Genomic DNA, 22827 nt, shown 5'->3' on the forward strand with positions numbered 1-22827 from the left:
ATGGGGCTAGATATCCGAGAGGCGTGCTGGGTCTTAGCCAATGAGCTGAGGGAATCTGGAAGGAGGCGGGGCTTCTTCCAGCCAATCGGCGGGTGCGCCCTCGTTGCCGCTCTATGCCGCTCCGCCCCGGCTCTCTGGTCCCAGAAGGCGCCGGGTTTACCAAGATGGCGGCCGACGTGTCCGTTACTCACCGGCCCCCGCTGAGCCCGGAGGCTGAGGCTGAGGCCGGCGATGCTTCGGAGCGCCGGGTGCCCGAGGAGGAGCTGCCGCCGCTAGACCCGGAGGAGATCCGGAAACGCCTGGAGCACACCGAGCGCCAGTTCCGTAACCGCCGCAAGATACTGATCCGAGGCCTCCCGGGGGACGTGACCAACCAGGTATGGGGGGGCGCGGTGTGGGAGCCTGGCGGGAAATACCATTCTACGCGTGCGCGGGGGGAACTGGGCGCCACCAACCTCGGCGTGTGCGGGGGGCGTCGGCGGGAGAGTCCAAGCGCGGTATCCACGCGGGGTCGGGAGAGACCAAGTTTTGGATGTGGGGGGTGGCGATGGCGGAAGAAACCAACATTGGGCTGCAGGAGGACGTTGCTAGGGGCGACCACAGGCTTGGGCGAAACCAAGTGATTGAATGGGGCGGGGAATGGAAGGGGGCGGGCAGCCTGGGCAATGTTGGGGGATTGTGAATGGGCAGCTAGACTAGAACTTGTGGAAATCGGGACGCCAGTTGCTCCCTGCACGGATTGTGCTTTGCCCCACCCCCACTACTACGGGGTGGTGGGATCTCATCCCTAGAAGTTTCAAGTTTCTCTGGAGTATGCCCTCCCTATCACGTATTTCTGCTCTCCTCTGGGAAATAGATCCGGAAGTTGTATCAGCCCCTGGGGGCTCCCTTCCCCCAAACCCTCAGGATTAATTTGGAAAAAGGAAGTCTCCTGCCACCAGCCCACAGACCTGCATAATAGGGAGGTCCAGTGTTCTGTGGAGCCCCCCTTGGCTAATATTCCAGCCAGGAGTCTCCTCTAGGGGCCTACCAGGGGTAGGGCTTCCCGATGCTCTTTGGACCCAGGGAGATAGCATCCAGTTTGCCCTGCCCTCGTGGAATGAGTACTTCCTCCCTGCCCCCGTGCACTCGGGCCCACCAGCACACCTGCCACTGGCCCTCCCCTGACCACAGGTGGAACTGTGTCCAGTGGGGCCCCTCGAGTGTCGTTGAGAGGGGTGTGATTCGGTGACAGACCTGGGCAGGCTCTGCTAGGCTTGGTCTGGCATGTTTCCAGAGGCAGTCCTCCTTCCACTGCCCACTGTCTCTCAGCTGGGAACACGCTGTCTCTCCCGCGGGTGCACTGTGTGTCTGGCACAGGCAGACCCCAGCACTTCGTCCCCATAGCTGGCTTTTGAGAGGGCCACCAGTGCCAGCAGGAGGCACGTGTAGTCAAAGAGTGTGGGCTTATTAAGTGCATGGGCTCCCTGAGTAGCCCTGGGTGCATTCCTGCTGCTTCCCTGACCAGCTGCATAACCTTCAGCAGTTCCTTCATCTCTCTGTGCCTGTGTCCTCATCTACAAAATGGGTTTATTAATACTTAACTTGTAGGCTTGTTGGAAAAAGTCAAGAACATCTTGCAAACTGAGATTTAGATGGGTTAAATGATTTTCCTAAGAGCTGGAATTTGAATTCAGATCCACCTAACTGTCTTAAGAGTGTGGTGTCATGCTTAAAAGTCTGCAACCAGGCTCTGATTCCCAGCTCTGCCACGTATTGGCTGAATGGCCTTGGCAAGTAGCTGCTCTCAGCCTCAGTTTTCTCATTTGTAAAATGGGGGTGGTAACTGCCTTCATAGCCATTCTATGTTAAATGCTAGAACACTTATTGACACCAGTAAATGTTTAGTAAGTGGCACCGGGTTGCCCCTCCCTTCAACCCCTCGTGACGCCCTGTCCTTTGGCTTTTGTCTCCACAGGAAGTGCATGACCTGCTCAGCGACTATGAGCTCAAGTACTGTTTTGTGGACAAATACAAAGGGACAGGTTTGTGGGGCTGGGGTTTGGTTAGGGTGAAGCTGGGAGGTCCTGGCCCAGCTTTTCCCCTCCTGAGTTCCAGGCCTAACACCACCCCCCAGGCCAGTGCAGCAGGTCACCCCAATCTGTCCCTCACCTAGGTGCCCATCTTAGAGCAGCCTTGACATGGCTCTTCCAGGCTGCCCGGCCAGATACCCGGGCACCGGGCTCACCCACTTCCTATGCCTCTCCCTCGAGTCACCCAAGCCTGTCTAGTCTTCTCCAGAATAATCCAGTACCGCTTTGCTCCCATGGCTTCCGCCTGATCCCTGCCACCTCCATTTCTGCCTGGAGGGCATCCTCCCTCTAGCCTCTCTGGCTCCATGATTTCATCCTCCTGCTTCTCCGCCATCAGGCAGCCAGCTCCTTTCTGATTGCATATCTAATCAAACCTGATCCTAACCCTGAGCTTCTTCTCTTTCCTGAAAATCTGCCTGAGGCTTCTCCTGTGAGGATATGTCCCGGCCTCGCCAACTTTTCAGGGTCCCTGCACAGTTCCAGACTGTTCCCTGTGCCACTGCTCTTAACTGTCCTCTCTTCCATCCATGCCCCACCCAGGCAGGGTCAGGCGGCACCCCCTCACAGCACTGACCCCCCGGGCTGTTGATGCTGGCTCACCTGTCTACCTCCTGCACTGAGGGCCAGTTCTTGTGATCAGGGGCCAGTCTCGTGGGAGGCCCTCAGTGGATATGTGCATGCCCACATGTGCTGGGAGTTAGACCTTCCAGAGCCTTTGTTTCCAATTGGTAACATAGGTGGAAAGGAACTGAGGACCCGTGCCCCCTTGAGACCTACCTGGCTAGGAGGCAGGCTAGGGTAGTGGTTGAAAGGTCTTGGGCTGTGGAGGCAACCAGATCTGGTTTGCGTCCTGGTCTGTCCTTGCACTGTGACCATAGGCAAGTGATTTACCCTCTCTGAGCCTCAGTCTTCCCACCAGCAAACTGACCATGACCATAAGACCTATCTGCTTGGGTTGGTCATGAGGCCAAACACATGAAAGTGCCTAAAAGGCTGTGGGTGCCTGGAACGTAGTAGGTGCTTAGTAAACATTGGGAGGGTCAACAACATTTGCTGAGCGCCTAGTACCTGCCTGGCATCAGAGATCCAGGGGTGAGTGACACTTTAGTTTATACAGGTTTTAAACAAATAATTTATTGTATGCTGGGCACTGGGGACACAGCTGTGAACCAGAGATGATCTGTTAGGGGAGAAGAATGGTATTCAAACACTGCCATAAATGAAGGTGAGATGGTTATTGGGACCAAAAGCAATGCAGTACTGTGGGAGCACAGACCAAGGATCTAAACAGTCAGGAGCAGTCAGTGTAGGCTTATGGTGGAAGTGATGTCTGTGGTCAGGCCCGAAGGGTGGGTAGCGGTTACCGAGGTGAAGAGGTAGGGATCAGTGTTCCACCCTCGGGAAACAGCAGGCATAAAGGCCTGAGGTGGGAGTGTGCCTGGTGTAGTCCAGGCCCGCCAGTGGCCAGCATAGCTGGAGCAGCGTGATGGGAGCCACAGTGAGAGATGGGAAAGGAGGTCAGGGAGGCTGTGGGGCCGGGCCGTGCAGGGTCGAAGCCACTGGATGGCATGGCACGATCTGATTGTCATTTTGAAAAGCTCCCTGTGGCTGCTCGGTGGAAAGTGAACCAGAGTGCCAAAGGGCAGCAGGGCTAGGGCTGAGGCAGGCTCCCTGGAAGCGAGACAGCAAGGGAGGCAGTGTAGAGCAGGGTTCTGGAGCCAGACTGCCGAGGTTGGAGTCCCGACTCCTCCCCTTGGGCGGAGGATGTGCCAAACAGTGGTCGTGAGGAGTGACAGTAACAGTCATAACAGTTGGCACTGTTCTCTGAATTGATTCAGCTCAGGAAGGTGGGTGGTACTACTGTTATTTCCATTCGGCAGATGAGTAAACCCAAGGCCACCCAGGGGCTGGCATTTCAGCCCAGGCTCCACTGACCACGTGTTTGCTTAACCACTGCTCTACATAGTGCCCGAGTTACACACCCCAGTTATACTCGGAGTGCTTGGGACAGAGCCTGTGCATAGCAGGTTTCGAGCCTGGGTCAGGATGAGAGCAAGGAGTAAGGCCTCAAACCAGGAAGCACCTCTGGCTTGCCTGTCATGCAAGTTGGTGGTGGCTGTTCCGATTGGGTGTTGCTACAGCCTGGTCGCTGGGGAGATGGGGGCAGGAGGTCGTTTAGAAGATGGGGTGGGCTCTTGGAGCCCCTGCTGACCCTGAGCCTCCCTCTGCCGCAGCCTTTGTGACGCTGCTGAACGGGGAGCAGGCCGAGGCAGCCATCAGCGCCTTCCACCAGAGCTGCCTGCGGGAGCGCGAGCTGTCGGTGCAGCTGCAGCCCACGGATGCGCTGCTCTGTGTGGCCAACCTGCCCCCCAGCCTCACGCAGCAGCAGTTTGAGGAGCTAGTGCGGCCCTTCGGCAGCCTGGAGCGCTGCTTCCTGGTCTATAGCGAGCGCACTGGCCACTCCAAGGGCTATGGCTTCGCCGAGTACATGAAGAAGGACTCAGCCGCCCGTGCCAAGTCAGACCTGCTGGGCAAGCCACTGGGCCCGCGCACCCTCTACGTGCACTGGACGGACGCCGGGCAGCTGACGCCTGCCCTACTGCACTCCCGCTGCCTCTGTGTTGATCACCTGCCACCTGGCTTCAGTGACGTGGATGCCCTGCGCAGGGCACTCTCGGCGGTCCACACACCCACCTTCTGCCAGGTGAGCCCTGTGCCCAGTACGAGGGGTTGTGGGAGGCAGTGCCAGGTCTAGAGCACCTGAAAGGGCTGCTGGGAGTCCCTCACCTGCTCTGACCTCCTAGAGCCCTTGTCAGTAAAGCCGGGGCGATGGGACTTTGAAACGTGGTTCCGTTAGAGAAATTGCTTGGTGTGGTGGGTGAGCGAGCACCTTAGGGGCGAGCCAGATGGCCAGGGTTCAAATTCCTGCACGACCTCAGGCGACTCACTTAACCTCACTGGCCTCAATCTCCCCTGTAGAACTCAGGCAAGGCAGCTTTATAATCGCTAGTTGTGAGGCTTGCCCAGTCATTCACTCATGCCCTCATCAGATGCTTCTTGGAGCCTCCTGGGCTCCAGCCCCCGGGCCAGGCGTTGAGGAGGCTGCTCCACTAGTCCTTGAGGTTAGGAAGTTGGGCTTGGAGTCAGACAGGCTGGCCTTGGCCAGATCCCAGCCCTGCTCCATGACCCTGAGTAAGTCCCTTTGCCTTCTGACTCTTAGTTCCCCTTCTCTGTGTGCTCTTCTTCAATACCCTTTTCAACAGTCACATATTGGGTTGGCAGAACAGTCACTTGTTTGTTTAAGTCACATTTGTCAGGCACTTTTGTGAAAATGGTTAACTACTAACTGAAAGGTTGGTGGTTCAAGTCCACCCAGAGGCACCTCAGAAGAAAGGCGTAGTATCTACTTCTGAAACATCCGTCATTGAAAACCCTATGAAGCACAGTTCCACCCTGACACACATGGGGTTGGCATGAGTCAGGGTCGACATGAGTTGGAGTCAAGTCGACAGCAACTGGTTTTTTCTATGTGTGTGTGACAGGCACTGCAGGGTGAGATTAGGCCTGCTCCCCAGATGGTCTCACTCTCAGATCCCCATGACGGATGCTCCGCAGCCCTGATTGTGTGCCACATCACCTGGACTCATTTTAGCCCAGAGAGGCAGGTATCCCCATTTTCCAGGTGGGGACACTGAGGCACAGAGGGGTCAAGTGAGGGGCCCAGGGTCACACAGCCAGAGCACAGCAGAACTGGGATCAGGACACTGCAGCCTGCCTCCAGAGCCCAGAGAGGCCAGGGCACAGGCTTGGACTGGGCGATCCTGGGCTCAGATTCCGGCACTGTGGCCTGGGATCGGGTACCTGTAGGGCCCCTCTCCTTGCTCAGTCGTCATTCATTCATCCTGCTCCCCCATGTTGCACAAGCCCTGTGCTCCAGGCCCTGTACAGGGCTCCAGACAGAAGGTGAAGGGGTTCAGCACCCACACCCTTTCATGAAGTGGTTGAGGATGTCAGGGTCATGGCCAACTGACAGGTTCTTCTCTCTAAGCCTCGGTTTCCCCATCTCTACATGGGGTTAGCAGTACTTGGTGACTGGGCTGTCGTGAATGACTGCTCATTCATTTCTTCACTTATTGAGTGCCTGCAGAGTACCGGGCGTTGAGGCACCCACCTCCGAGGAGCTTACAGTCACTCTAGGCATCTTGGTTGAACAGGGGATGGGTTTGGGAGTCAGACAGGTGGAAGCTGGAACCTCGGTTGCCCTGTTCAGGGTCTGGGTGGCCTTAGTCGTCCTCCTCACGTCTCTGACCATCTGTAAGAGGGACATGGTTGTGAGAAGACGTGTGGCGGGGCCTTGGCGCAGGGCCTGGCCAGAGGTGACATGCTCACTAAAGGGAGCCCGTGACTTTAAAACAAAAACACCAGTTGCTGTCCAGTTGATTCCAATTCATGGCAACCCCACGTGTGTCAGAGTAGAGCTGTGCTCCATAGTGTTTTCAACGGCTGATTTTTCAGAAGTAGATTGCCAGGCCTTTCTTCTGAAATGCCTCTGGGGGGACACAAACACCACCAACCTTTCGGTTAGTAGCCCAATGTTTAACCATTTGTGCCACCCAGGGATGCCCCACAAGACCTTGGGCATCATTAAAAAGCTTTTTCCATTTTATTGGTTTTTGTAAATGGGCGGTTCACTCACATTTCCAAATTCAGAAGGGCCAGTGGTTTAGGCTCCCTTCTGGCCCCCAGCACCTCCTCCAGCAGCCACTGCTCACACAGCATGTGTCTCCGGAGATGTGATCACGCATTTCAAACGAATAGGTGGATGTTTCCCTTCCCCTTTTCTCAACCCCAATAGTACTGTACCTGGTTTGGTTTGATTTTCCCCACTTGATTTGTCTTGGGGATCTTTCCATGTTTGGATATAAGCGCTTCCTTGTTCTTTTCCGGCTGTGCAGTTTCTATGTTGTGGGTTCTGTGCTGGGCCCCTATCAGTTGTCAGTTGCCATCAAGTCAGTTCCAACTCATGGTGACCCGTGTGTGTCAGAGCAGAGCTGTGCTCCAAAGACTGATTTTTCAGAAGTAGATCACCAAGCTTTTCTTCTGAGGGGCCTCTGGATGAACCCGAAACGCCAACCTTTCAATTAGCAGCTGAGCACTTAACTTTTTGCACCACCCGGGGACTCCGCGAGGCCTCTACTGATGGACATCTGTGTTGGTCCCAAAGCACGCCTAAGCCGTCTGCGTATCTCTCAGGACCCACGTGGGTGTGTCTCAGAAGGAGCGTGGTCCTGGCGTCAGCCTGGCCACATCTGGTCCCAGCTCCTTCTCTGGCCTGGGCAAAGGACTAACCCTCTCTGAGCTTCAGTCTCCTTGTCTGTGAAGTGGGGGTGCTGACAGTGCCCCCTCCGTGATGCAGAAAAACAAGGCCAGCCACACAGGGCAGCCACTCAGTGCCAGGTGAGGCTGCGGCTGGGTGCCCTCACAGTGTCTGCTCCCCTGGGTGCAGCCCCACTGTAGTTCCAGCATCCAAATGCCCTGAAACTCAGAGACTTGTTCCCTGAGTTTGTGGCAGGCTCGCTTGGTGGCAAAACCTGACCGGAGCCAACGTGGGGCTATATATGGCCTTTGTCTTTGCGCCTTGCTCTGAACTATCCGTGGGTTTGGTTTACAGCGAGCTGCCCCAGACCCTACTGGGGGATACATAGTGTACAGTGTATGCAGCGTTCTAGTCTTCTACCTCCAAAAACTCCTCAATTCCCGGAAGACACCTGGCTCCAGGGTTCCAGCATCAGGGCCGTGGGCCTGAAGTGCAGCTGCGGAGGGTGGAGGGGCCTCCTTGACCTGGCCGTCACACCTCCATGCTGCGCATAGCACTGGCCATGTGACCTTCCCCTCCCCCAGCCAGTCTCACCCCCAGGCTGTGTCCTTTCCAGCCCTGTTACAGTGTCCTTGGCCTGAACTTCTGACTGGTGGCACTTCTGAGCCGCCTGCCTCTTCCTCACCAGCCCGTCCTCTTCCCGCCGTGCCATGTGAGGAGGTGGCGCTCCGGTGTGCCTTGGTGAGCTCCGGAATCCCAGTCGCAGTTCCTCCTTGGCATTGATGTGAGGCCAGAGGAGTTGACCCATGTGAGGCAGGCTGCAGCTCTGCCCTCACCAATGGAGTGACCTTGGGCACTTGAACCTCTCTGTGCCTCAGTTCCCTCCTCTGGAAAATGGGCAGGATGCAGCCTTACAGGGTGGTTGAGATTAGATGAGCTAATGCTGGTGCAGGGCTCAGGACAGTGGTGGTGCCGAGTCCCCTCTCTGGGGTCGCTGTCATGGTTAGGATCCACGTCCTGGTCGCCATTGTCACTTCATGTGAGGCTGTCAGTTGGTGGTTGTTGCTGCCACTGAGCACTCACCTCTGCCTCCCCCCCAAGCTGGCGTACGGCCAGGACGGGCAGCTGAAGGGCTTCGCCGTGCTGGAGTACGAGACAGCGGAGATGGCCGAGGAGGCTCAGCAGCGGGCTGATGGGCTGGCCCTGGGGGGCAGCCACCTGCGTGTCTCCTTCTGCGCCCCTGGGCCCCCTGGCCGCAGCATGCTGGCTGCGCTCATCGCTGCCCAGGCCACAGTGAGTGTGCGGAGGGGAGGGTGCCCAGGGCGGGTGGGCACCAGCCAGCAGTGGGCCAGGCCCTTGTACCTCAAGAAGTCAAGGCCCCCGGCGGACAGCAGCAGGGCTCTGGGCATGGGAGGGTGAGGCAAGGCCCCTGCCTGGGCCAGGCTCTGAGCTGCCCCCCTGCCTGCTCCCCTCAGGCCCTCAATCGGGGCAAGGGGCTCCTCCCTGAGCCCAACATCCTGCAACTGCTCAACAACCTGGGGCCATCTGCTTCCCTCCAGCTGCTGCTGAACCCCCTGCTCCACAGCAATGCAGGGGGCAAGCAGGGTAAGGGGCACACATGTCGGGGGGCGGGTGGGACCCCCAGCTTTCCCATCTGAGCTCTGAGTGATGAGGGGGAGACAGACGAGGAGAGTGGCGGTCACTAGAGGGAGTCAGGTGCCTGCTGGGGCCCAAGCCCCCTCCCAGAGAAGCAGAGCACCTACAGCTAGGTGGGAGGGTGGAAAGAGGGGCTGCCCCACCCTGGTGGACTCTGCCCTTCCCAGACCTTTCCCTTCGGTTCCTCAGTTGTCCTCTCAGCTTCAGTTTCCTGCTCTGTCAACAGGCTCGGGCTGTGTTTCATGGGGAGGGTCCCTGCCCATTCAGGGACTGCTGCCCACTTCTCTGTGTCTCCCCCAGGCCTCCTAGGCGCTCCCCCAGCCATGCCACTGCTGAACGGGCCAGCCCTGTCCACGGCGCTGCTGCAGCTGGCCCTGCAGTCCCAGGGTCAGAAGGTAACGCCCCAGGCCAGGCTGCCCGCCTACCCACGCCACCCGGGCTCCTTCCCCAGAGCTCGTCCCCACTATACACTCCTGCAGCCCCTGACTTTGCTTGTGAAACCCTACTCACAACTGGTAGTGGTTCGTGTCGGCGGACTGTTTGATGTCTGAGTGTGTCCTTGGTACCCAGTACGGGACCTGGCCTATCACTGGTGCTCAGGACTCAGGAAGTTACTTCCGAGTCACTTCTGCCCACACAAGCCCAGGACTCTTCCCCTCTCTGCCCCTCATGTAGGGGTTCCCTTTCCCACCTCCCAAGAGGGCTTCTGGCCTGGATTGCCAGGACAGGATCAGGGGACCTAGACACACCCCCTTACAACCAGAAACCAGGTATGGGGCTGGGAGACCCGCTGCCAGACACCAGCTTGTACCCACCACCCCTATTCTCTGCATTTCTTGTGAAGGAGTGGTCTTAGGAAGAAAGCCCAGACCCCAAAGGGGAGTAGAGTAGCTTCTTGCTCCCACCCCATGCCCTACACACACACACACACACACACACACAGACACACACACAGACACACACAGACATACAGACACACACACACACACACGTACGTCTGGCTTGGTCCGCTGGCAAAGTCAGTGACATGGGTGTGTCTGATTGTAACTGACAAAGGTATGAGGTTGTGTATGGGCGTCCTTGTATGGCTAAGAGTGTCACTGTGTGTGTATCTGACAGTGGTAGACAATGTAGAGTGACAGACGCTGACATGCTGTGAATATTTTTCGTCCTTGCTTCCAGTGGCTGTGCAGTAGGCCCTCGGCAGCCCTTGTCTGAATGGATGGGTGGTGAGTGGGGCCACTGCCTGTCTGTCTGAGTGGCTGTGGGCTGGAGGCTAGGCATGCTAGGCAGTTGGCATCCCTGTCCCCAGCTGATTGTGCTCTGTCCCTAGAAGCCTGGCATCCTGGGAGACTCTCCCCTGGGCCCCCTCCAGCCTGGAGCCCAGCCGGCCAACCCCCTCCTTGGAGAGCTGTCTGCAGGTAATGCAGACCCCACTGTCTCTCTCCTGGCACCACCCTGCATCCCCTTCCCAAGCCCATTTCCTCACTGGGAGTGTCTGTTCCCAGCTGGGTGGCCTTGGGCAAGTGGCCTCACCTCTCTGGGGCTATGTCCTCGTCTGTCAAGTGGTGCTCAGCGTCCAGCCCCTTGTCCACTAGGCCCTGGTCCACGTGGAGGCCCCAGGGCTCCAGGGAGAGGGATCCTGCTTGGCTGGGCTGCTTACCCCTCCTTCTCTGTGTAGGGGGGGGCCTGCCCCCGGAGCTGCCACCCCGGAGAGGGAAGCCGCCACCCCTGCTGCCGCCACTGCTTGGCCCCTCTGGAAGTGACCGGGAGGCCATGGGCCTGGGCCCCCCAGCAGCCCAGCTCACTCCACCCCCCGCCCCCACGGGGCTCCGAGGCACTGGCCTCAGAGGCCTTCAGAAAGACAGTGGGCCTCTGCCAACGCCCCCTGGGGTAAGGCCCCACCCTGCGCCCAGAGCCATGTCAGCCCCCTGCTCTGCACACTGCACTCTGCCGGGGGCCCTTGCAAATACAGCCCTCCCACCACAGGTCTCGCTGCTGGGGGAGCCCCCTAAGGACTTCCGGATCCCCCTGAATCCTTACCTGAACCTACACAGCCTACTCCCGGCCAGCAACCTGGCGGGTAAGGAGGCCCGGGGCTGGGGGGGCGCTGGGAGGAGCCGCCGCCCAGCTGAGGGCCCCCTGCCTCCCCCCCCAGCCCCTGGAGGCGGCAGCGGTGGAGGTGGCGGCGGCAGCAAAGCCTTCCAGCTCAAGTCCCGCCTGCTCAGCCCCCTCACCAGCGCCCGCCTGCCCCCTGAGCCAGGGCTACCTGACAGCTACGGCTTTGACTACCCCTCGGTAAGTACCCGGTGCCCTGCGGCCAGCCATCCGTGAGGGGCCAGCTGCTGTGGCCTTTTGTCCCCTGACAGCAATTCATTTTCCAAATTGATATTTCTTCTCTACTGACTGTGCCAGGTCCCAGGCCAGGGAGACAGTGGGAACATGCTGGACACAGTCCCTGCCCTTAAATCTGTTTGTCTGTCCATGGAGACCACCCCAGGTCCTGTTTTATGTCTCTCTGTCTATCCCTGCAGCTCAGCCCCTAAATCTGTTGTCTGTCTTTCTCTCTCAAGAGGCTTTAGGCCATGTCTCGTTCTCCCTAGAGGCAGGGCTCAGCATCCTGTCTGCCTCTCTGTCCATCTCTCCTTTCTTTAGTTTCTGTCTCTGTCCCTGGTTCCGGCCTCCTCTAGGCTGGAATTTGTAAACTGGCCACCCACAGGCCACTTATGTTAGGTTTTTTTTTTAAACTGAAATAAATGCCAATATATAAAAATTATGAGTTTACACAACCCAGGTTTTCCCAGTTTGCCTTGCAAAGCTCTTACACCTGGCCCAGTGGGGCTACGCTTCTTCACGGCAGCCCTTGCTGGGCCCAGGTGTAGCACTTTCTTGGACAGGCACACGTCCTGTCTCATTCTGCCTGTGCCACGCTCTCGTGGCCCCTGCAGGCCGAGTTTGCCCCCACGTGTTAGACTTTGCCTCTGCTGGGCCTCAAGAGGAGGGGGCGGGCATCCCTGATGGCAGCTGGGCCTTGGAGTTCAGCCTAGGGGGAGGTGGGTGCAGACCCCAACCCACCGTGCTTCTCCCACTTTCATTCAGGACATGGGACCTCGGCGGCTCTTCTCACACCCCCGGGAGCCTGCCCTAGGGCCCCATGGACCCAGCCGACTCAAGGTAAGGGCTGCCGTGGCCACCCCTCCTCTGGGTGTATCAGTCAGCTGCTGCTACAGAACAAACCGGCCCTCTAATAGTAACTTAAAACAACAAACATCTTGTTAGTTCTCACTGTTCTGCAGGGTGGCAAGTGGTTCTTTATAGTCACCTGGCCACTTGGCTGGGACTAATGGTCCCCGATGGCCTCACCTGCATGGCTGGCAGTTGGCAGGCTGATGACGGGGGCCTCTGCTAGGATAGTATATCTCTGTTCCACATGGAGCCTGTGCCCATTCACGTGCTGGTGGTCCCAGGGTTCCCCGAGGAAGAGGGGAGGCCCAGTGCACAGGCTTCATTCAGGCCTCTGCTTGCAGCATCTTGCTGCTGTCCCGTTGGCCAAAGCCAGTCACAGTTGTTTAGGGGGATCCACACGAGGGTGTGGACAGTGGGAGTCATGATTTCTTGGGGTCCAGTATTGCAACGGTCTACCTCACCAACTCACCCCCTGTCTGCAGATGTCCCCCCCACCTAGTGGCTTCGGTGACCGGAGTGGCGGGGGGCCCCTCTCTCACTTCTATTCGGGCTCACCCACTTCCTACTTCGCCAGCGGCCTGCAGGCTGGCCTCAAGCAGAGCCACCTCAGCAAGGTGAGGAGCCTCCCTAGCCAGGACAGGCCCCTAGGGACAGCCAGGATGCAAGTCCCTGCCTCCAGGCCTCTGGGAACCCTTGGTGCCTAGGCCAAGGCTGAGGTGAAGTAGGCTGTCCTTGTTCCGGCGCCTGCGTGTCAAGCACTACTCCTGCCCAGCCTGCTGGGCTTCCCATCACTTCCTCCCCCAACAGCCCAGTATGTGGGTGGTATTGGCCCTAGCTGACAGATGAGGAAACTGAGCCTGTGCTATAGGTCTCCTAGCTACTAAGTGGCAGAGGCAAGGTTTGAACCTGAAACCCCTCACCTCTGCCCTAGGGGCTGCTTTCTCTGGACTGACTCTCCTGTCTCTCTCCATTTCTCTCAGGCGGTTGGCTCCTCTCCGCTGGGCTCCGGAGAAGGGCTCCTGGGCCTAAGCCCCGGGCCCAATGGCCACAGCCACCTGCTGAAGGTACGGGCAGGGGACAGGGGCCTGCAGGGCTGGGGAACTGGGCCCCTGGATGGCCCCTGACCCACCACCCCCTGCCCTCTGTCTCCAGACCCCACTGGGTGGCCAGAAACGCAGCTTTGCCCACCTGCTGCCCTCGCCTGAGCCCAGCCCGGAAGGCAGCTACGTGGGCCAGCACTCCCAGGGCCTTGGTGGCCACTACGCGGACTCCTACCTGAAGAGGAAGCGGATTTTCTAAGAGGCCAGCACCAGAGATGCTCAAGGGCCTGCACCGAGTCGCTTTGGGATTTTCTGGTGTTTTGTTTTGTTTTTCTTTTGGTAATAGAAGAATGTTGGAAAGACTTTTCTGACCAACTAGCCGGAGCCCAGGGAGTGTGGGGGAGTCTGGGGGCCACTCTGCACCTCTGGCCTGCTCTGGGCGCCGAAACCCTGCAGCCTTAAAGAGAGAGGGCCCCAGCCTGCGTTGTCTACCCTCTGCCGTCTCCTGTGCTCCGCCCGTGTCCACCTCTGGGAGTCTTCTGCTTCGTTGCTCCTGTGTCTCGGCCTGTCGAGTGCCTTGGAGGTCGTCTCCCTGACCTCCCGTGAAGATCAGAGACTGCTCCCTTTTTTAACTTTGACAATTGACTTTTGTTTTCTTTTCTAATTTTTAATGTTTTTTTTAAACAATCCAGAACCCCAGCTCTGATTTCTTCAAGGCCCACCATGACTGGGCCTCTGGTCCACACTTTTTGGTTTGAATGGTCCTTTTCTCTTTTCCCTGTGTCTACTGCAGGCAAGGTCCTTTCCTGCCCCTGCCTGCCAACTCTGGCCTGCACCCCAGCCCTGGGTCCCTGAGTCCCTGCCACAGTTCCCTTGCCTTCTGATGCCTTAAAGCCAGGCCCCAGGCCCCGCAAGCCAGAGCCTTTCAGACGCCAAGCTCTGGAGCTTGGCTCAGGACCAAACTGCTCTGGCCTGGGGATTGGGCCTCTCTGCCCAGGGTGCCTGCCCTTGGGACAGGAGGAGGTCAGAACCTTGGTCTTGGCACACCCACCCTCACCTTTCTGCCCAGGCCTACGGCAGAGCTGGGCTTTCTCTGCCAGCTAAAGCCAGTCCCCTGCTGTCTGTGAGTGTTGAACATTGTACCCAGCCCACTGAGCCTCTGCTGTCCGCCCCATTCTGAAGACGAACTGTCTCTCCATCCCAGGCCAGATCACGCGGAGCTGGCCTCCCTTTGGCCCAGTGCCCCAAATCACCAACTCCATGCAGACACGCTTGCTCCTGCCCACAAGCAGGACCTGTCTGCCAGAGGTGACCCTAGGCCCCGCCCCTGGCCAGCCAGGCCACTAGCTTCCCTCCCCAGACTCCAGCCTATCTCCACTCCAGGGGATGTCCTCTCCCTAGTCCCACACAGACCTTTGCTGAATTAAAGTTTGTAAGTAAATGGTTTTAAAGAAAGCAAGGCTGGCTGGTTTTTGGGGCAGTGGGCCTGGGTGGGAGGGATAGCCTCTGGGATAACCCACAGGCCTCCGCGGGCCCGACTTAACCCGCGCCTTCCCGACTTGCCCCACATCCTCCCACCCTCGCAGCCCAGGTAGTGTCCACATGGGCATGCCGCAGCACACCTCAAGCAAACTGCGCTTATACTCGGATCATTACAGAACCGCTGCGCACACTTCTGCTAGGCGCATGCCTAGTCATCGGGTCACGTGACGCCTGTCATGGCCGCCTCCGTGGCCCGGGGCGGCGTGAATGCCGGGGTTTTCCTGCGAGCGGCCAGAGGAGCCTGGTGGAGCAGACCTGGGGGCTTTTCGGGGGCTGGGGAGGCGGCGACGCCGGCGACAGCTAGGAAATTCCGAGCGACAGGTACCCAGGGTACGCCGGGTGGGCAGCGTTAACCCATCGGCCGCCGGCAGGACTCGGCGCAGCTGCTCACCCAACTGTTTTCCAGGCTCGCGCCCAGCCGGGGAGGAGGAAGCCGGCGACTCCGAGCGGCCTGGGGACGTGTGAGTGCGGGGGCAAGCCCCCCAGTCCTCATCCCGCGAGGTTCCTCCGTTTCCCACCGTGTCCCACCGCCTCATCTCCGGAGCCCCCCTTCGGCCCCGCCCAATTTTCCTGATCATCAAACCCCAACCCCGACTCCCTAACCCTAGATTCCACCGGATCCTGGGCCCATGCCCCAGTTCGGCATCCGCACCCCCCGTCTGTCCCCAGGGTGAACGTGGTGTTCGTAGACCGGTCAGGCCAACGGATCCCGGTGAGCGGCAGAGTCGGGGACAATGTTCTCCACCTGGCCCAGCGCCATGGGGTGGACCTGGAAGGTGGGAGCCCGGCTCAGAGAATTAGGGTGGCCTTTATTCATTCATTTAAAAAACCGAAAATCAAACTACGTATTTCCACTGCTTAACCTTCCAATGGCTTCCTACCAAACACGGACTAAAATCCAAACTCACCATGGCCTCAACCCCAGCCCAGTTCCTAACCTTCATTTGCTCAGCACTTATTGAGCATTTACCAGAGGCTAAAAGTCTGGCTCTCCCGGAGCTTATGTTTTCTTCTCCCTTCCTCCCTCTGTTCTAGCCACACTGGCCTCTGTGCTGTTTTGCCAACAGCCAAGCTCATTCCTGCCTCAGGGCTTTTGCACTTGCTGTTCCCTCTGCCTGAAGTGCTTTCCCACCATATCTGGCTCCTGCTCATCCTGCAGGTCTCAGTATAAATGTCATCTTGACAATCCCATCCCCCTTAGCTAAAGCTCCCATGTCCCAGTCACTCTATCATGTTAGTATGTTTTGTTGTTCTCACAGCACTTGCCACTGTTTTGCTGGCTTCTTTTTCATCCATCCCATGACAAGAAGCAGAGACCCCATTTGCCACTTATCTGTTGCCTGTCATTGGTATCTGAACATAAAAAAACAAAATCTGTTGCAGTTGAGTTGATTCCAACTCATAGTGACCCTCTAGGACAGAGTAGAAGTGCCCCATAGGGTTTCCAAGGCGGTAATCTTTATGGAAGCAGACTATCACATCTTCCTCCTGTGGAGCAGCTAGTGAGTTCCAACCACCAACCTTTTGGTTAGCAGCCGAGTACTTTAACCACTGTTAAACCAATGGTTAAGCACTCACCTGCTAACGGCAAGGTTGTCAGTTTGAACCTACCCAGCGGCTCTGTGGGAGAAAGACACGGTGATCTGCTCCTGTTAAGAGTACAGCCAAAAAAAACCCTATGAGGCAGTTCTACTCTATTACATGCGATCAGAATCAACTCCCAAATTGAATGTAACAGGTGTTAAATCAGTATTTGTTGAAGAAATAACAGCAGATACTACTTTAAGCATGTTAATAGATACTGATTAAATCTTTATGACAACTCTGTAGTAGAGAAGAGTGTTATCCCCATTTTATAGATTAGGAAACTGAGCCCCAGGTTAAGTAGACCTGGTCCAAGGTCAAGTAAGTGGCAAAACTAGATTCAGACCCATCCCATTTTAATAACTAATCTGTTCTGCCCTTCTCTGAATTTTGAACACCTACTGTGTGCCAGGCTCTGTGCTGGGTGCCAGGGAGACAGCAGTGTACAAGACAGATAAGACCCCTGTCATCTCTCACCAATTTCAACCTAATAGGGACCATAATCCAATGATCCTATGAGTAAACTTTGTATCATGAGCAACTGGGAAGAGTGGTCTGAAGGAAAATGTACAGGGTTTGTCCATTAGGTGGTGGGAACCTGATTTAATCACTAGAGATGTGGGGCGTGTGTATGGAGGGGCGCATCAGGGCAGGCCTCCCTCGAGTTCTGTTCTGGAATCCAGCCAGCCTCTAGACCAGCTCCTTATCTCTGAGAAGTCAAGAGCCTTGGCTGGCAGTCCAGGACAGAAGTTGGAAGACAAGTCTTAAAGGCAAATGCCTGTGTTGGGATTTTGCCTTTTACCAGCTGGTGGCCCTCGGCAAGGTACTTAGCTTCTCTGGGCCTCCGTTTCCTCATTTATAAAATGAGATAATTTAGTTCCTGTCTCACTGGGTTGCTGGGAGGATTAAACAGGTCTCATGCACGTGGTTAGCATGCAGTGAATAGCTGTGATTATCGTATGACTAGATCATTTCGATGTTGTGTGATGGGGATGCTACTAAGGTGGGAAACGGCCTCAAAAGAGATGCCTGGGTATTACTTGGAGTTTCAAGGCCCAGACATTTTGTTCCCAGGAGACTCGGAGGATGGGCAGATTAGACACAGCACCCCAGTGGGAGCATTTGAAGGCAAACAGGGAGGTGCTGCTGACTCCACCCTCATTGTAGGACCATGTCTGGAAGAGGGAGGAGAAGAGCAGGGAGAGCTTAGTATGCTCCTGTTCACTCATGACAAATGTTTCTTGAGCATCTGTGGCTTGCCAGGCTCAGTGCTGGGAACAGAGAGAGTAGGGCAGGCCTGCGGGGAACAGGTAAACCCAGAGATCATGATGTTTCCTTCATATGTGATAAATGCTGTACAAAAATTAAAAAGAGATAATGAGAGGGAGAGGAGCAAGAATTGGGGGACAGTTGAGTCCCCAAAGACAAGAAGGATCTGTGGAAAGAGTGGAGATAAGAGCATTCCAAGGCCAAAGGAACAGTAAGTGCAAAGGCCCTGAAGTAGGGATGAGCTTGGTGTGCTAGAGGTGCAGCAAGGCCAGTGTGGTTGGAGTGGAGTGAGCAAAGGGGGTGAGTAGGGAGGAGTCTAGACTGTATCTTGGGTGCAGAAACCTTTTGGAGGGTTTTAAGCCAGGAGCGACATTATCCGCAAGCACAGTTCTCGATGATCAGAGGATTGGGAGTGTGTCCAAGGGCAAAGTGGTCATCAGTAGGGCAGAGTTTCAGGAAAAAGCAGAAAACTTTGGGTTATGTAGATTTCAATCCTTAGTCCCTGACCCCTCCCCCACCGATGACTGAGCTGGTCCCTCCTTCAGGAGCAGCAGGGGGACCTGAACAGGGATAGGGTTACAGCAAGGGCTCAAAGGCTGAAGGGAACCTGCCTGACCTTTCCCCTTCCAGCTACACTGAGGTCAAGTCCACGCTCAGAATGGTTCCCTGTACCCAGCCAGGTCCTTGGCCTACTGGGAAGTCCTTGGGAAATCGGATGTCCCAGGCACCCCTTTGTAAAAGGGAAGGGCTGGTTGAGTAAATGACAGCGTGTAGCACACACACAGTGGGTATGCAGGCCCAGGAAGGAGATGGGAGGTGCTGAAACGCAGGGCTTCTCCTTTCCACCCTCCCTGACGGCACCTGCCCGACCCACTGCAGTGACCACCCCTCAGTAACGCCCCCTCACTCACTACCCCCAGGGGCCTGTGAAGCCTCCCTGGCTTGCTCCACCTGCCATGTGTACGTGAGCGAGGACCACCTGGATCTTCTGCCTGAACCTGATGAGAGGTGAGCAGGGCTGGAGGCGCCAGGCAGCCCCTGGGGCTCCCTCCTTCAAGGCGTGGCAGGGGGCCTCTGGATCCTGGCTGTGCAGAGGCCTGTCTGGGCAGCAGGGGCAGGGCAGCCCCACCTCTCTCCTCACCTCCAGCTTCTCCCTGCCTGCCCTCCTCCCCAGCCGGGCAGTGTGCCCACAGCTAACGCTGCCCTCCTTGCCCCAGGGAGGACGACATGCTGGACATGGCCCCCCTCCTCCAGGAGAACTCCCGGCTGGGCTGCCAGATCCTGCTGACGCCCGAGCTAGAGGGGGCTGAATTCACCCTGCCCAAGATCACCAGGAACTTCTATGTGGACGGCCATGTCCCCAAGCCCCACTGACATGGGCAGCGGCACCGTACTGGACACTATGGCCCCTGGGCCAGGACTGAGGAAGAGTCCCGCTGCCAGCCTAGAGCAAGGACGGGCCGTGTGACGATAGAAGGACCGTGGAGGCCAAAGACCCTGCTTAAGAGAGACCCAGGGTAGGCTCTGGTGGGGACAGGCCCCCTACCAAGGTGGCTTCCCCAAGATCTCAGAGAAGGGGATGTGGATGAGGTGGAATCTAATTGGAGCCACAATAAAACTCTCTCACAGACTTCCATCCTCTGAGTGTCCTTTGGGGGCAGTCCTTGGGTCGTTGGTGTCTTCCGTGGCCCCAACTCTCTCTCAAGCAGTGATGATGGCCGCTAGGGAGCTGAGGCCTGGAGTCGAGTTCCTGGGGAGACGGCCCGCCAGCGGGAAGGGCCCACGTGGGTCAGCGTGGCAACGCCCCGCCCCTGTAGACGCGGAGGGATTCGGAGGGGTCACGGGAGCCCGTGGCCAGAGGGGTATGTAGGAGATATAGGAGATCCAGAGCAGGGACTGGCGCCTTGGCTGGCCCAGAGCGAGGGCCTGGAAGCTGGTGATCAGCGCCCCCTACCAGAAGCGTCCCCACCCTGCAGGCCCCATCCACCCAGGTGGGACTCATTGCACCTCCTGCCAGAGCGCCTGCCCCTCCCAGGTGGGGCTCATTGGGTGGGCACGGCCGGGCGGGGTGAGGCGAGTATTAGGGACGGCAGGGCTCCGGCCGGGCGCCATGGAGGCCCAGCCATCCCCAGACTTCTCTATGCTGCTGCGAGAGCTGCTGGCGCCACCCCGTCTGGAGCCGGAACTGCCCCCTACACCCCTCTCCAAGCGGGAGCCAGTGGAGCCAATGACCCCCGGATGCGGATGCAGGTGCGTGAGGAGCGGCCCCTTCCCCCAACCCCGCCCTCCCCTTCAACTGGCTCAGAGGTCAAGTGGTCCTGGGGTTACCCAGGGGTCACAATGTTAGTTACTGGGACTTACAAAGGAGTCACTTGGGGTCATGTGGGGGTCAGAGGCCATGCAAGCTCCCCGCCCACTCCATGTCTCTCAGATGCTTACAGGCACCACCCAGGGGTCACCCAGGGGTTGTGGAGGGTAACCCAATAATAATGATAATAATAAAAATCATAATAACAATAGGACACTGTTCCTAGACCCAGCAGCCTGCGGCTGGGGTTGGAATTCTGACCCATCACCCAGCAGCTGTGGGCCTGCCTGGGCCTGGGTTTCCTCCTCTGTCAGATGGGGCTGGTCCTTGCCTCACTGGGTTGCTGTTTGGATTAAGTAATCCACGTGGAGGCTGAGAACAGTGCCTCGCGCATAGTAGGCACACTGGGTTTGCGATTATCTTGCAATTTTTAAATCTTCAAACAATCCAGTGCTAGGGTTCTGAGCCCCAGGCAGGGTGTAAACCTGCCCGAAGGCACACAGCTAGCAGGGGGCAGGGCACAGCTTGGAACCCAGACCCGCGGGACCCCTGGGGCTCACCCAGGGCTCGCCCAGGGAAGGGGGTGACCACACTGCCCTTGTACTCAGGTCCACCTTGCCTGTGCACCAGGCCTCGGTCGCCGCCCTGCGCTTCTTCCAGGCAGGGAGGTCCTGCTGGGAGCCAATGGCTCTGGGGTCCCTGGCCAGGGACACCAAGAACATGCCGACTCCAATCAGCCAGCAGTGCGGCACCCAGGGGTCACCCAGGACTTCCCTAGCCCCCTCGGTCCTGTCCCAGAGGAGGCCCAGGAAGCAGCCGAACCCCCTCCGGGGCACTGAGAAGGTGGATCCTGGGTTTGAGGGGGTGACCCTGAAGTTTCAGATAAAGCCAGATTCCAGCCTACAGATCATCCACAGCTACAGGTAGGGGCTGCCCCAGGCGAGGGTGCTCTTATGAAGGTAATAATAACATCGGTGCGGGAGGGCGGCAAGCAGAGGTACAGGGGCAGGTGCTTCCAGTCATCCACCCCAGGTCTCCCACATGCCCCCACGTTATAGAAGGGCAAGCTGAGGCCCAGAGAGGGCGCCACTGCCCAGTCTCACTGGGTGTGACCTCAGGCTGGTGTTTGAGTGCCAGCCCCGCTGCTTCCTGAGCTAGCCACATCACCTGTCAAGCCCTGTCTATGATCGATTCTGACTCACAGCGACTCTACAGAACAGAGTAGAACTGCCGCATAGGATTTCCAAGGCTGTAGTCTTTACAGAAGCAGACTGCCGCATCTTTCTACCGCGGAGTGGCTGGTGGGTTCAAACTGCCGACCTTTTGGTTAGCAGCCTAGTGCTTAACCACTGTGCCACCAGGGCTCCTTGATGATGATAATAAGCTACCATTTATCAATAACAACAGCAGTAGTAATAAGAGGTAACAGGTAGCATTTTATGTGAATGGATTCTTTGAAGCCTTGTGAAGCGCATTTTACAGATAAGGAAACTGAGGCACAGGGGTTGTAATAATTTATCCAGGGTCCCAGAGGGAGGACATGGGAGAATTAGGATGTGAACTTGGCAGGCTGGCCCAGGCTTACTGCCTCTTAAAATAATAATAATGATTATTATTTTACTAAAGGTCCCTGGGTGATACAAACAGTCTGTGTTTGACTACTAACTTAAAGGTTAGCCGTTCAAACTCACCCAGCCACACTGCAAAGGAAAGGCCTGGGGATCTGCTTCCGTAAAGATTACAGCCAAGAAAACCCAATGAAGCAGTTCTACTCTGTAACACATGGGGTTGTCATGAGTCCGAATCGGCTCTGCAGTGGGTTTGGGGTTAATGAGAAGGCAAAGTGCAGCCTTTGAGACATCAGATGCCTCTTCGGGGGCTGCTTGATACCTTGATTTAAAAAAACTCATTAGCGACCCTATAGAACAGAGTAGAACTGCCCCATAGGATTTCCAAGGCTGTAATCTTTACGGAAGCAGACTGCCACATCTTTCTACCAAGGAACAGCTGGTGGGTTCAAACCGCCGACCTTTTGGTTAGCAGCCAAGCACTTAAGCACTGCACCACCAGGGCTCCTTGATACCTTGATAGAAAATCTTTATTTTGGGTGCTGTCCTGGGGCAGAGCAAAGAGCCCCCAATGCTGATGCCTTGTCTACCCCCAGCCTGGCCTGCAGCAGCCGTGCTCAGGGACCCCCTGCAGGCCCTGCCAGGGGTCCTGAGGCCGACCGGGGAGGCAGCGTGGCTCTGGGTGAGTCCTGGGGTCCTGAGAGCTATAAATATTTGGGGGACCATTTTCTTGTCCTCCCTCTCTTTGCCCTGCCCCTCACTTCCCCATCCCCACTTCCCCATTTAGACCTATCCAGGAGGAGTCACCCCCACCCCCAGCTTCCTCCTCTGCCGAGGCTTTGCCATCTGTCTCCCTGCTTGAGTTTTCCTCTGCTTTGGATCCAGCAACCCCCAGGGCTGGCCCGGAGTCAAGTAGGGCCTCCATAAAGACGACCCCCAAGCTGACCCATACTATCCTAGCTTCCTGAACCCAGACTCTTGGCCTCTGACTCCCTCCTTTTGACCTCTGCCCCTCCAGGGCCCCGGCGCTGTGCTTCCTGTAGGACCCAGAGGACTCCACTCTGGAGAGATGCTGAGGATGGAACCCCACTCTGCAATGCCTGTGGTATCAGGTCCTCAGAATGCAGGAGGGGGTCCCCAGATCAGCCCATGCTTAGCCAGCATAGGGTAGTGGGAAGGAAAAACACCTGCCTGTTGGGGGAAAAGTGGCTTCCTTGTGGTGGTTTCTGGGCCCCCGCTGCATCCTGAATGGTGGTTTCTTGTACCCCCCACCCAGGTACAAGAA

The 22827-nt window shown here is 57.3% G+C and overlaps 3 protein-coding genes across 3 annotated transcripts; all 3 read left to right on the top strand.

The window, feature by feature from the left end:
• Positions 1 to 102: 102 nt before the first annotated feature.
• On the top strand, positions 103 to 14200 carry RAVER1 (ribonucleoprotein, PTB binding 1). Its single transcript, XM_004378359.2, has 13 exons — positions 103 to 377; positions 1958 to 2024; positions 4307 to 4776; positions 8491 to 8682; positions 8865 to 8994; positions 9346 to 9440; positions 10379 to 10466; positions 10727 to 10938; positions 11035 to 11343; positions 12145 to 12219; positions 12714 to 12845; positions 13212 to 13295; positions 13384 to 14200. The coding sequence occupies exons 1-13, from the start codon at positions 114 to 116 to the stop codon at positions 13528 to 13530; spliced, it is 2265 nt and encodes a 754-aa protein (XP_004378416.1). The 5' UTR covers positions 103 to 113; the 3' UTR covers positions 13531 to 14200.
• Positions 14201 to 14989: 789 nt separating this feature from the next.
• Positions 14990 to 19287, top strand: FDX2 (ferredoxin 2). Its single transcript, XM_004378360.2, has 5 exons — positions 14990 to 15134; positions 15220 to 15274; positions 15483 to 15589; positions 18587 to 18674; positions 18884 to 19287. The coding sequence occupies exons 1-5, from the start codon at positions 14990 to 14992 to the stop codon at positions 19038 to 19040; spliced, it is 552 nt and encodes a 183-aa protein (XP_004378417.1). The 3' UTR covers positions 19041 to 19287.
• Positions 19288 to 19776: 489 nt separating this feature from the next.
• ZGLP1 (zinc finger GATA like protein 1) lies at positions 19777 to 22790 on the top strand. Its single transcript, XM_012556083.1, has 4 exons — positions 19777 to 19916; positions 20583 to 20897; positions 22139 to 22224; positions 22561 to 22790. The coding sequence occupies exons 1-4, from the start codon at positions 19777 to 19779 to the stop codon at positions 22788 to 22790; spliced, it is 771 nt and encodes a 256-aa protein (XP_012411537.1).
• Positions 22791 to 22827: the final 37 nt, after the last annotated feature.

The sequence above is a fragment of the Trichechus manatus genome, unplaced genomic scaffold (genome assembly GCF_000243295.1).
Source record: "Trichechus manatus latirostris isolate Lorelei unplaced genomic scaffold, TriManLat1.0 scaffold00057, whole genome shotgun sequence".
NCBI classification, from domain to species: Eukaryota; Metazoa; Chordata; class Mammalia; order Sirenia; family Trichechidae; genus Trichechus; species Trichechus manatus.

Excerpts from the sequence above, each read along its gene's own strand:
- RAVER1 (XM_004378359.2), top strand. The coding sequence starts at position 114 with ATGCCGCTCCGCCCCGGCTCTCTGGTCCCAGAAGGCGCCGGGTTTACC. Across the intron at positions 2,025-4,306 it reads GGACAAATACAAAGGGACAG|CCTTTGTGACGCTGCTGAAC; the intron begins GTTTGTGGGGCT and ends CCTCTGCCGCAG. Across the intron at positions 12,846-13,211 it reads AGCAGAGCCACCTCAGCAAG|GCGGTTGGCTCCTCTCCGCT; the intron begins GTGAGGAGCCTC and ends CATTTCTCTCAG.
- FDX2 (XM_004378360.2), top strand. The coding sequence starts at position 14,990 with ATGGCCGCCTCCGTGGCCCGGGGCGGCGTGAATGCCGGGGTTTTCCTG. Across the intron at positions 15,275-15,482 it reads TCCGAGCGGCCTGGGGACGT|GGTGAACGTGGTGTTCGTAG; the intron begins GTGAGTGCGGGG and ends GTCTGTCCCCAG. Across the intron at positions 15,590-18,586 it reads CCATGGGGTGGACCTGGAAG|GGGCCTGTGAAGCCTCCCTG; the intron begins GTGGGAGCCCGG and ends CACTACCCCCAG.
- ZGLP1 (XM_012556083.1), top strand. The coding sequence starts at position 19,777 with ATGGAGGCCCAGCCATCCCCAGACTTCTCTATGCTGCTGCGAGAGCTG. Across the intron at positions 19,917-20,582 it reads ACCCCCGGATGCGGATGCAG|GTCCACCTTGCCTGTGCACC; the intron begins GTGCGTGAGGAG and ends CCTTGTACTCAG. Across the intron at positions 20,898-22,138 it reads CAGATCATCCACAGCTACAG|CCTGGCCTGCAGCAGCCGTG; the intron begins GTAGGGGCTGCC and ends GTCTACCCCCAG.